The sequence below is a fragment of the Macaca mulatta genome, chromosome 5 (assembly GCF_049350105.2).
Source record: "Macaca mulatta isolate MMU2019108-1 chromosome 5, T2T-MMU8v2.0, whole genome shotgun sequence".
Lineage (NCBI taxonomy): Eukaryota > Metazoa > Chordata > Mammalia > Primates > Cercopithecidae > Macaca > Macaca mulatta.
The window spans coordinates 3034504-3048137 of record NC_133410.1 but is presented as its reverse complement, the minus strand read 5'-3'; the positions used below and the strand labels follow the sequence as shown (position 1 = coordinate 3048137).

The 13634-nt window shown below is 43.5% G+C and overlaps 1 protein-coding gene across 46 annotated transcripts in view; it reads right to left on the bottom strand.

The window, feature by feature from the left end:
• The window catches only part of ADD1 (adducin 1), a 103315-nt gene that overhangs the window by 55486 nt on the left and 34195 nt on the right, over nt 1-13634 (bottom strand). For 41 of the 46 annotated variants that reach the window (XR_013417159.1, XR_013417158.1, XR_013417154.1 and 38 more), the window contains 1 exon segment: nt 2106-2320. Coding sequence is in view for 32 of the 46 variants with exons in the window: in XM_078001647.1 (XP_077857773.1) it covers nt 2106-2300 (195 nt within the window). In the remaining 14 variants the exon portion in view is untranslated. 46 annotated transcript variants of the gene reach the window in all.

The window sequence follows — 13634 nt, the reverse complement described above, 5'->3', positions numbered from 1 at the left end:
TGATCCTCCCACCTCAGCCTCTTGAGCAGCTAGGACTGCAGGGGCACGCCACCACGCCCAGCTAATTTTTATATTTTTTGCAGAGATGGTGTTTCACCAGGCTGGTCTCAAACTCCTGGGCTCAAGTGATCTACCGCCTTGGCCTCCCAAAGTGCTGGGATTACAGGCGTGGGCCACCGTGCCCAGCCAAGCACCCACACCCAGCCCCCTGATTCTTGAAAGACTGGCTCCTTCCTGTCATTGAGTTCAGATTAAACCTTCCCACCTGAGAACAGCCTTTCTGACCACAGTCACACTTAATCTAATCATCCTACTACTGTCTGCATTGCCCTTCTGCTTGTTCTTTATTGTTTATTTCCTTCAACTAGAACGTAAAGTCCAAGACTTATCTGGGTAGCTACACAAGCAACATTTATGTCAAAATTCACCAAGCTATATACTTAAGATTTGTGTGCTTTATGTAAGTTATACCTCAGTAACAACTACTAAACAAAATCTACTAAAGGCCTTGTATGTCTAGTTTACCGCTAAATCCCCAGTTCCTTAAACAGCACATAAGAGACATCAACAACTTTTTTTTTTAAGAAAATCAGGCCGGGCGAGGTGGCTCACGCCTGTAATCCCAGCACTTTGGGAGGCCGAGGTGCGTGGATCACGAGGTCAGGAGATCGAGACCATCCTGGCTAACACAGTGAAACCCCGTCTCTACTAAAAATACAAAAAATTAGCCAGGCGTGGTGGCGGGCACCTGTAGTCCCAGCTACTCGGGAGACTGAGGCAGGAGAATGGCTTGAATCCAGAAGGCGGAGCTTGCAGTGAGCCCAGATCGCGCCACTGCACTCCAGCCTGAGAGATAGAGCGAGACTCCGTCTCAAAAAAAAAAAAAAAAAGAAAATCAATAAATTTCTGCCAAATGACACTCCCGATACGAAGGGGCATAGTGAGAACAAATCAGAAGAAGGGACAAAAAAGGATGAAGCATACACAAAGCCAGCAGCATCAACATGAGAAAACTATGCAGATACAACTACTTGACTGAAAGGTGCAATCTGGAAAACACTCAGCTGGGCATGACTATGACTCAAAATGCTGACTCTAACTAAAGGTATCAATCAATAAGCAGGTACTGTTAAGGCCTACTATATACCCAGGACTGAGCTAGGGTTTTTTTGGTTTCTTTTTGAGACAGTCTCACTCTGTCGCCCAGGCTGGAGTGCAGTGGCACAATCTCTGCTCACTGCAACTTCCGCCTCCCGGGTTCAAGCGATTCTCCTGCCTCAGCCGCCTGAGTAGCTGGGATTACAGGCATGTGCCACCACACCAGGCTAATTTTTGTATTTTTATTTATTTATTTATTTATTTATTTATTTATTTATTGAGACGGAGTCTCACTCAGTCGCCTAGGCTGGAGTGCAGTGGCAATCTCTGCTCACTGCAACCTCCGCCTCCCGGGTTCAAGCGATTCTCCTGCCTCAGCCTCCCGAGTCGCTGGGACTACAGGCATCCGCCACCACGCCTGGCTAATTTTTTTTTTTGCATTTTTAGTAGACACAGGGTTTCACCGTGTTAGCCAGGATGGTCTCAATCTCCTGACCTCGTGATCCACCTGTCTTGGCCTCCCAACGTGCTGGGATTACAGGCATGAGCCACCGCGCCTGGCCAATTTTCGTATTTTTAATGGAGACAGGGTTTCACCATGATGGCCAGCCTGGTCTCGAACTCCTGACCTCAAGTGATCCACCCACCTCGGCCTCCCAAAGTGCTGGGATTACAAGCGTGAGCCAACGCACCCAGCCTAAGCTAGGTATTTTTTAAATTGTAATTTTAAAATTGCCCCAATATATAAAGACCCTCTGGAAAAGTCGCAAGAGTAAAAAGGAGAAATTAACACTTCCTATCCTTTACGACACTGAAGATTTTTCATTTATGTTGTCTGATAACATGAACTAAACTGAATTCTTTCAACAACCATATACATATACTCAAGGCACTGATTTCCTGTGATAAGATCAATGAACTATGCCATTTATACAAGAGGGCATAAGACCTGAAGTATGAGAAAAGGAAAGATGACGTTTGGTCAGAGAAAAGACTTCTCTTCTTACAGGGCTTTGCAGAATCATGGACACCCTCTTCTTCTGCTCCATCATGTTGAAGTCTTGGCGAAGGTCTGGCGCCATGTTCCTCTCCCTCAAGTACTCTGGGTTGTTCTCATCCACCCGGTCGAAGTACCTCTCCTTGTGAGGGGCTGTGGTCGGGGGTGGTGAGGTCACCACCGCAGCACGAGAATCACCATTCATTGTACAATCTTTCTAGGTTCCTACAGAATCAAAATAAAAGAAATTATTGTTTTCAAATCAATGTCTAACAGTGTTTCATGATGAGCACATGAGCTTGGTAAACACAATCTTCAACAGGAGGATGCAATGACCAAGTGACAGTGGAAACCGTGACCTGTGAGGCTTCTTTGTGGCCTCAGAGGCACATGGCTGATCAACCACCTCCCACTAACCAATGGTGTGTTTTGTCCTAGCCATTGTTCCAAAGAAGAGAACAAGAGAACAATCTAACAAAGCAATTAAGTCCTCTGAAAAACCCAAAAAGAACTAAACAGTAAACTTTTGACCACGTAATTCTTTACAGACATGATTTGTCCCATATAGACAAGATCTGCAGTTTATTCCAAAAGAATTCGATTTCTGATTTTTTTTCCCCATAAGGTACCAGCAGTGCTTTTGCAAAGGATCCCCCAAACAGATCAACAGAAGAGAAGCCGCTCACACACAACTCACATAATGGTAAATGTTCCTCCCTAACAGCTCCTTTCTGGTTAAAAGAATAATGGCAGGTACTGGCAATGTCAAGATGCTCAGTTTGTTAATAACCTAACATGCCAAGATGGCTCAGATTTAAAATTATGTGAATATGGCTACTGACATTACACTCTTTTCTCGGGGACAGGGGAACAGGGTCTTGTTCTGCCACCAAGGCTGGAGGGCAGTGGCCCAGTCACAGCTCATTGCAACCTCAACCTCCCAGGCTCAAGTGATCCTTCCACCTCACCCTCCCAAGCAGCTGGGACTACCAGCGTGCACTGCCATGCCTGGCTAATTAAAAAAAAAAAATTTGTAGAGATGGGGGTATCCCTGAGTTGCACAAACTGGTCTCAAACTCCTGGCCTCAAGCAATCCTCTCACCTTGGCCTTCCAAAGTGCTGGGATTACAGACATGAGCCACCACGCCCTGTTAGCTTTCAAATGTGCATATGAACCACCTGGGAATTAAATTAGCACACAAATTAAGATTCATTAGGTCTGGAGTGGGGCCTGAAATTCTGCATGGCTCATCAATTCCCAAGTGATACCAATGCTGCTGAACTTGAACCACACTTTGGACAGCAAGCCTATAGAGTAGAGCTTGTTATGCAAAAAAGATATTTTTATTGTGGAACCAACAACCAAAGAATCAGCTGAAGAAATTAGCTTTTTTTTAAAAAAAAAAAAAAAAGATCAATTTGATATTTCTGTTCTAAATGTGAAAGATAAAAATATCATGCTTAAAGTAGCAGTATTTCTTTTTGTCTTTTTTTTAATTTATTATTTTTTTGAGACAGTCTCACTCTGTTGCTCAGGCTGGAATGCAATGGCATGATCTCGGCTCACTGCAGCCTCTGCCTCCCAGGTTCAAGTGATTCTCTCCTGCCTCAGCCTCCCGAGTAGCTATGATTACAGGCGTGTGCCACCACACCTGGGTAAATTTTTGTATTTTTAGTAGAGACGGAGTTTCACCATGTTGGCCAGGCTGGTCTCAAACTCCTGACCTCAGGTGATCCGCCCGCCTAGGCCTTCCAAAGTGCTGGGATTACAGGCATGAGCCACCACGCCCAACCACTACTTCAAGAACTTAAAGGCAAAACATGAAAACAACTGGGAACTAAACATCAAAACAAAATAAATGAACTAATGACCTCAGTGGAATCTTTTTTCTCTTTGTTTTTGAGACAGAGCCTCATTCTGCCACCCAGGCTGGAATGCAGTGGTGCAATCATAGCTCACTACAGCCTGGAACTTCTGGGCTCAAGTGATCCTACTGCCTCAGCCTCCTGAATAGCTGAGACTACAGGCCCACATCGCCACACCTGGCTACTTTTTTTTAGTTCTTTGGTAGAGATGAGGCTGGTCTCAAACTCCTGGCCTCAAATGATCCTCCTGCCTCGGACTTCCACAGTGCTGGGATTACAGGCATGAGCCCAGCCTAAGTGGAATCTCTGAAACTTACTCTTCTCTATTTATATCCTTTAAATTGTTTAATTTAATCTGGCTACTCACTCCATTTATTGTAAACCTTCCGAAAGAATGACCAAAGAACAAAACAATAAGTTATCTGGTAATATTTCATTAGATGTAATTGAAGCTGAACATTCTGAGCCAATAATAAAAATGTTCTGCTTCAGTGTTTCAAAAAAAAAGACCAAAGAAAATCATTGAGTCCCAACTGTAAGCCATTTTCGTCGGTAAATAAGGATATGAGGGTATATTTTAGAGGTAACTATAGCTATTTCCGGGTTCCCAGAAGATATTGAAAGACAGGAATCTTTGTAAGAACAACATATTTGAGATAAGGCAGGTATTACTTTCCCCTAGTTACAAATTGCTGTGTGAATGGGATAAGATAAAGACTGCACACCAAGTATATACATGCTCCATTCCAATAAGGAAGTCTATAAACTTAAATCAAAATCAAAGTATACACATTCTGAGCCCAATAATCAAGATTAAGCACAATTCTACTTTGAAGTACAAACCTGTCCTTCATTTTTATAAATTATGGCTTCAGGTTTCATCAACTTCATTTTCAAATAAAAATCTCTACAAAGAAATTATTATTTGCTGGGCACAGTGGCACATGTCTGTAATCCTGGCACTTTGGGAGGCCAAGGCAAGTGGATGCCTGAGCTCAGGAGATTGAGAACAGCCTGGGCAACATGGTGAAACCCCGTTTCCACTAAAAATACAAAAATTAGCTGGGTGTGGGGGCGCGCGCCTGTAATCTCAGCTACTCAGGAGGCTGAGGTACAATAATTAATTGAACCCGGGAGGCAAAGGTTGCAATGCGCTGGGTCATACTGCTGCATTCCAGCCCAGACAACAGTGTAAGACTCCATCTTAAAAAAAAAATAAAATAAAATAAAAAAGTTAAAAAGAGAGAGAAAGGGAAAAACATGCAAAAAACAAACTTTTGGAACATTTTTCATAGTATCTTAAAATAAATTTAAACTAATAAAATAAAATAATTTTAAAAGTAGGAACAGGTCAGGTGTGGTGGCTCATGCCTTGTAATACCAGCACTTTGAGAAGCTGAGGCGGGAGGATCACTTGAGCCCAGGAGTTCAAAGCTGCCTAGCTTACATAGTAAGGACTGCATCTCAACAAAAACATCAAAATAATTAGCCAGGAGTGATGGCACACGCCTGTAGTCCCAGCTACTCAGGAGGCTGAGGAGAGAGGATCACTTGAGCTGGGAGGTCAAGGTTGCAGAGAGCCATGAAGGCACCACTAAACTCCAGCCTGGGTGACAGAGCAAGACACTGTCTCAAATAAATAAATGTAACATAAACATTAAAATCTGCTCAATACAATATCATGTAACTATAGAGACTCTTTAGCATAATTCAGATAAAAGAGTAAAACATATTAAGGGGAAAACTATTTCTTATTCTATTATGTAATGCTATAATTATACACTGGCAAGATGATATAATGGCAAATAAGTTGGAATAAATTTGAGTAAGTTGATTAAAGTACGGATGAATGTTTATCTCAGTATTCTATAATGTTGCTTTATTTTTACTTATGCAATACATTTTAAGGTTTCACCATCAACAATATATTGATAGCTAAATTAATGAAATCTTTGGGAACAATATTTTCAAATAAACACAGACAACAGAAAAAAAAAGTCTGGATGAACCATGACAAATAAGTATGACCTGCCCAAGTGACATCTGCTTCCTCCACATCTCCCATTCCCCCAGATGTCACTCAAATCCAAGTCGTCATCACTCACCTCCCTGGACACTCAACGGCCTCCTAATTGGTTTCTCTACTTCCAGCCTCTTAACAACCCCCACAGCAATCCATTCTCTAAAACTTGGCCCTAGAGAGTTTTAATGTAAGTCAGATCATGTCACTCACTCCTCTGCTTAAAATCTGAGAATATGTGGACCTTAGTAGGATCCTGATTGAAACAAACTGTAAAATAAAAATCTAAAAGTGACATTTGAGACAACTAGAAATTTGAACACTAGCTAGATTTTGATGGCATTAAGAAATTAGTTTTACATTTTAGGTGTAGTATTATGATGATTATATTGATACAGAAATGTTTCTGGATAAAATGACATCTGAAATGCTCCTAAAACGTATGTGGGGGGAGGGGAAATGAAGTTACACAAGACTAGCCATGAGCTGATCACTGACGCTGGATGAAGGTTAGTGCAAGACTCATCACACCGTGCTGTCTACTTCGTTTGTGTTTGAAACGCTCCATGATTCTTCTTGCTCTCAGAAGAAAGCACCTCCAGACCTTACATGAGCTGGTCTCTGCCTGCCTTCAGATGAAGACATTTCTTTTTTTTGAGGCAGAGTTTCACTCTTGTTGCCCAGGCTGGAGTGCAATGGCACAATGTCAGCTCACCACAACCTCCGCCTCCCAGGCTCAAGCAATTCTCCTGCCTCAGCCTCCCTAGTAGCTGGGATTATAGGCATGCGCCACCACGCCCAGCTAATTTTGTATTTTTAGTAGAGACGGGGTTTCTCCATGTTGGTCAGGCTGGTCTCGAACTCCCGACCTCAGGTGATCCACCCGCCCTGGCCTCCCAAAGTGCTGGGATTACAGGCGTGAGCCACTGCACCCGGCAGATGAAGACATTCAGCATGCTTTTTCAGACTGATACTACTGAGATCAGGATGAACAGCTATCTTAAGATTAACATCCCTTTTTTAAAAATTTATTTCCATTTTTATTTAATGTTTCCAAATATAAAAAAGTCAAGACACTTAAACCAACTATCTTAAATGACATAAAAGCAATTCAATGTGTTTAACAATCATTTTTCCCCTTCAGTTCTGCTGCTTTTGGTATGATCGACAGGTAAATTGGATGGCATGTGCCTGGTTAGAAAATGTCATCTGTTGGCCAGGCACGGTGGCTCACGCCTGTAATCCCAGCACTTTGGGAGGCCAAGGAGGGGGATCACGAGGTCAGGAGATCGAGACCATCCTGGCTAACACGGTGAAACCCCATCTCTACTAAATATACAAAAAAATAGCTGGGCCTGGTGGCAGGCACAGGTAGTCCCAGCTACTTGGGAGGCTGAGGCGGGAGAACGGCGTGAACCCGGGAGGCGGAGATTGCAGTGAGCCAAGATCGCACCACTGCACTCCAGCCTGGGTGACAGAGTTAGACTCCCGCAGAAAGAAAAGAAAAAAAAGAAAGAGAGAAAGAGAAAGAGGAAGAGGAAGAGAAGAGATGAGAAGAAAGGAAAGAAAGGAAAGAAAGGAAAGAAAGGAAAGAAAGGAAGGAAGGAAGGAAGGAAGGAAGGAAGGAAGGAAGGAAGGAAGGAAGGAAGGAAGGAAGGAAGGAAGAAAAAGAAAATGTCATCTGTTTACAAAAAACAGCATGCAGCACAGTTCCTATCTTGTCTGCAGTCACTTCACAAACTACTTATTTTGATTTTTGTTTAGGAGGCACATGGAACTGAAAATTTTAGCTGCCCAATTTTATTCAACTACCCCACAAAAAAAACACAAATGACAATCCTAACACTCTTCAATCTTTGGAGGGTTGAGATAGTCGACATTATTTGTTATCTTTAGTAGATTCAACTATTTAGCCTGAAAATGTTAACTTTTTCTCTTAACAGAGATAAATCTCCTTAGGGCCTTTCCTCTAATTTTGCTAGACTGGGTTCCAGGTGCCTAGTGAAGAACCCCTCATGTGATATTTGAAGTGTGAAAACTGTAAAGTACCCTGTTGCGTTACACAAATTCTTGCTAGCTGGACAGACTAAGGACAGCTGGTTTGCTAAATGGCATTGAAGAAAATCCTGATGCAACAGCACTAATTAGTCCAAATAACATCCCTTTTCTAATGTCCCAGAAAACACCACTCTGCCCAGTACGTTATTTACTGACCCAGAAATAACAAAGTACGGTATGCTGGAATATTTTTCTTAGCAGACGCACTGCAGCCCCAGGATAATCCATCTTTATTAATGTGTAACTAAACCTCAGGTCAGAAACCAGACAAATGTTTGCTTCTCTAAAATATATAATGAGGGAATTCTGAAACTTTTGGACAGATTCAATTATTTATTGGCATCTCCCTTCTGGCACAGACATCTTTGCTAATGGTAACTATTCCCAGTATTCACATGATTTACTTTTGAGTCCCTAAAGCTAGAACATGAAAACCTAAGGCTGAAACAAGGAAGAAGAGAGCCATTAAAGCAAGCCTCTGTGAAAAATGCCTGCTAGAGGACCCAAAGGACCTTGTCCATTAGAATGCTCTTTGATTGTCAGCTAATAACGAAATACTGCTCCGTGGGGAAAAGTCAGCAGATAATGAAAGTGGTATCCGCCGCTAGTCCTTGGCCACCTGGCACCCAACTCCAGAGAGCCTTTGGAATTGTCAATAGGAGGCCAAGAAGAGGGGTGATCTCTACAGTATCTTCCCTTATTTCTAACTCCTGACACACAATATACTTGCACTGGAGACATTTTCCACATTACATGCAAGGCACCAGAGATTAAAAAATACAAAGAGTAGGAGATGACAGACAAAATTCTCTTAGTGCATGACAGAACTGTACTTACAGTATATCAGCAGGGGAAAAGTGTCCATGTGTGGGAGGTAGAAAGAACTGAGAGAGGATGTTATGAGTTGAATTGTGTCCACTCTCCAAAATTCACATGTTGAAGCCCTAACCCCCAGTTCCACAGAATATGCCCTTATTTGGAAACAGGGTCGCTACAGATATAATTCATTAAGATGGGGTCCACAAGGCAGACCTAATCCAAAATGACTTCTGTCCTTATAAAATGGAAAATGTGGACAAAGAGACACACACAGGGAGAACTAAGTGTAGATGAAGGCAGAGGTTGAGGCAGTGCTTCCTCAAGCCAAGGAATGCCAAGGACTGCCGACTACCGAGCTGGAGAGAGGATGGGGCCCATTCTCCCTCAGCCTCAGGAGGAACCAGCCCTGCCCACACCCTGATCTTAGACTTCCAGCCTCCAGAACTGAGATGACACATTACTGTTGTTTAAGCCCCTGGTCTGTGGCACTTGGTTACAGCAGCCCTGGGAAACTCATACAGAGGGGCTGTCAGGAAAGCTTCACAGAGATGATTTCAGAGGTGAAACATGTGTCTGCCAGGTGGCTTGGGGAAGGCAGCAGTCACCTGGTGAATAAACACCTGCTGAGCTTTAGGGAGTAGCACAGAACAGACAGCAGAGTGAGTGCAGTCAACCTTCCTCTGATTTTACACACAGTGCCTGGCACCCAGCAGGTGTTCCACACATTTTTAATGACCTAATTTAACTGTTCTCTCTATTCTAAACCTTTCAGCCCCCACTCATTCTCAATATCCAACTCAAATGCTTCCTGCTCTATGAAGGTTCCCCACGCCCGAAGCCTGGCACCTGGCCTCCTGTGTGTCAACATACACCATTCCCACCTCTCCCATGGCCACTTTCAAACAGGACCAAATCATATGCAGGTAAATTATCTGGGTACATGCTTGCTCCATCACTGGTCTGTGGGCCTGTGAAATACAGGAACAATACATTTCTAACTCATGTTTGTACAAGGGCCCTGGGGGAGTGTTTTATACATAGCAGGGGCTCAAATGAGACTCTGTTTATTCCTGAAGTAAGGTATTTGCTACAAGGAACATCTAACTTCCCTGGGACAAAGGGCTCCAAGAGGTCTGCATCCAAAATGAAACTGCATCGTCAAGAAATAGGCAGTGTAGGCCGGGCGCGGTGGCTCAAGCCTGTAATCCCAGCACTTTGGGAGGCCGAGACGGGCGGATCACGAGGTCAGGAGATCGAGACCATCCTGGCGAACACGGTGAAACCCCGTTTCTACTAAAAGATACAAAAAACTAGCCGGGCGAGGTGGCGGGCGCCTGTAGTCCCAGCTACTCGGGAGGCTGAGGCAGGAGAATGGCATAAACCCAGGAGGTGGAGCTTGCAGTGAGCTGAGATCCGGCCACTGCACTCCAGCCTGGGCAACAGAGCGAGACTCCATCTCAAAAAAAAAAAAAGAAAAGAAATAGGCAGTGAAACAGAAGGTGGAGACTTCGCTGTAAAGAGTAGCAAGATTGTAAGCAGACTTGGGGGCTCCAACGCTGATGACTAAATCCAGGCAGAGGGCTGGGAACAGTGTAGCAGTCAGCACACACCCTGGCCAGCACCCTGAGCAGAAGAGACATGGACACCCTGGCCAGAAATTCATTACAAACACTTGGAAACCTGCAATATTGGAAGGCTGCAGCACGAGCCAACGCAAAGGAAATCCCCGTTATCTACTGGCAGGAGGGAGCCCAACATCTGGCACTATCTCCCAAATCAAACAGCACAAATGTAATAAGTTCTAACCCTGCACTGCTTACAGTACTAGCCTAATGACGCGGTTCTCCACTACCCTAAAAGAGAACACCTACCTTATGTTGAAGGTTCTTCTTCACAGCTTTAGACTGACTGAATGTGCCCTGTTTGGGACCTCAGAGCTCAGTAAAAGCCTTTAATTACTCTGATCGGATCATTTCTATTCCTGTGTCTCCGGATGTCCTCTTGCAGAAGAAGCTGCTCAAAAGGTACCTTTCAAATAATCACAGCTGAAGTTATCACTGTTTACTTTGTGTGCATTAACTCATTTTTTCTGCAGATAAGGCATGACACAGTTAAGCAGCCAGTAATGGGGTTGCTGGAGTCTGAACTCGGGCTGCCTGGCTCCAGAGCTCCTCCTCCTCCCTCCACTTCACATTCTGACAATCAGGATGTCTCAGAACAGCTCCAATTAGAAACAAAAGCAAAACGTAAAACTGAACCACAGCAAAGTGTCCCAGCCTACTCAAGTGGGTCCTCTTGCTTCCTCACTCTTTAATGATGAATGGTTAGTTAACGGCTTCCCAGCCTAAATCGTCCACATTTTATTAAGTCTTTTATACAATTATATAGCTGGTGTTTTTCTTTTAGCTACAGCATTAATTAATCCTATGGTATATTATGAGAGATATTCCAGTTACTTGCTTAAGGTTGGGAAGGCAGTAAGAGGAGAAGCAAGAATTTGAAATTAAGACTGTGGTTTGGAGACTGCACTCTTAATTGCTTCTCATTAAACTGTGTTCTTGTTGCTGACAACAGGACTCTCCAGTCCAAGGGTCAGTACTGAGCCAAAAATCAGAGGTTGGTTTCACTCACTCCTGTAAAAAAACTTCAACACGTATGGAGTTACCTCACCTGTAAAGTAAAAACAGCTCCCCTCCCAAACTCCAGACCTAATTTTTCCCAAACCAGTTGAGGAAAATGCAGCTAGAAAATGCGAGGGATCCAGAAAAGTGACCATGAATTGTATAAGGACACTATAAAGACCACTGCAGAGAACAACGTTCTCACACACACTAATTAATTCCAACCACCCTAACGAGATTCCTCCACATGCAGATCAAAGACTGACTCAGTGTTTTTGTGGGTTTTCTTTCTTTTTCAGACTGGGTCTTGCTCTGTCATCCAGGCTGGAGTGCAGTGGTGTGATCTGGGCTCACTACAACCTCCGTCTCCTGGGCTCAAGTGATCCTCCCATCTCAGCCTCCTGAGTAGCTTGGGACTACAGGGGTGTGCCACCATGCCCAGATAATTATTGTATTTTTTGTAGAGATGGGGTTTCGCCAAGTTTCCCAGGCTGGTCTTGAACTCCTGGGCTCAAGCAATCCACCCACCTTGGCTCCCCAAAGTATTGGGATTACAGGTGTGCCTGGGTCAGTTTTAAGTTCCAGAGGTCTCACAATAAATAAATAGCTGGCTTTTTCAAAACCTAAATCCAAGACTACTCACTCTCAATGCCAAGCTCATCTACTGTATTGCAGCACAGAAAATCAAAATGTAGGCCGGGCGCGGTGGCTCAAGCCTGTAATCCCAGCACTTTGGGAGGCCGAGACGGGTGGATCACGAGGTCAGGAGATCGAGACCATCCTGGCTAACACAGTGAAACCCCGTCTCTACTAAAAAATACAAAAAAATAGCCAGGCATGGTGGCGGGCGCCTGTAGTCCCAGCTACTCGGGAGGCTGAGGCAGGAGAATGGCGTGAACCCAGGAGGCGGAGCTTGCAGTGAGCTGAGATCCGGCCAGTGCACTCCAGCCTGGGCGACAGCGTGAGACTCCATCTCAAAAAAAAAAAAAAAAAAAAAATCAAAATGTAAACACGGGAAGAGCTAGCAGGCATACTGGGGTTCTTCTGTCTAGTTCAGCATCATCTCCCCATCATTTAGCACAGAACAGGCCTTAATAAATATTTGGTAAATGAATGAATTATTAAAAAACACAAAATCATTCTGTATTACTAATTTTCACAAAATTTGTTTTCATTCCCCCCAAAAATACTATTTAAAATAACCTCCAGGCCAGGCACAGAGGCTCACGCCTGTCATCCCAGCACTCTGGGAGGCCAAGGCAGACAGACCACCTGAGGTCAGGAGTTCGAGACCGGCCTGACCAACATGGTGAAACCCCATCTCTACTAAAAATACAAAAAAAAAAAAAAATTAACTGGATGCGATGGTGCATGCCTATAGTCCCAGCTATTCCGGAGGCTGAGGCAGGAGAACTGCTTGAACCTGAGAGGCGAAGGTTTGTAGTAAGCCAAGATCGTGCTACTGTACTCCAGCCTGGGGGACAGAGGGAGACTGTCCCCCAAAAAAATGAAATGAAATAAATAAAATAAAACATCCAGAATCTTCAGATGGCCCATGAACAAGTATCAATCAGTATACTCTTAAACAAGTTTTTTCAAGAAGAAATTCCACAAAGCAGACTGCAGTTAAGATTTCAGGGGAGGAATCTAGGAGAAATAATTTTATATATCTGCTATCTCGCAATTGAGCAATTAACACAACCCAAGAGAGATTCTGCTGTAGCTACTATACTAATTCACATACTCCGAGCCACATGTCCTGAACAATCACATGTGGGAAAAAGCAGAACTCGACTTATCTTCTGGCAATGTCAGCTGCTTTCTCTATTTTTGCTCCCTCATTATACTGTTACTGTTCTTCAATTAATATAATATTTTAATTTTTTAACTATACTTTTGTTGAAGTGATTAAATCTTTCAAAATCTTTTTATTGAAACAAAATTTTTTTCTGAATTTCACTCTGTGAGAGTGGTTTGCTAAATAATGGTTTGAGTTGGATTTTATTTTTCTAGAGGGAAGAGGAAGGTGGGGAAGTTTGGCAGGATTGCAGATAAGGGAGATTAAAATACTGACCACAAAAAAACAGGCAGTTTTGACAGAATTTAATAATCAACAACTAAAAGTTCCTAGTTGTGAAGTAGCTGGTTTATCTGG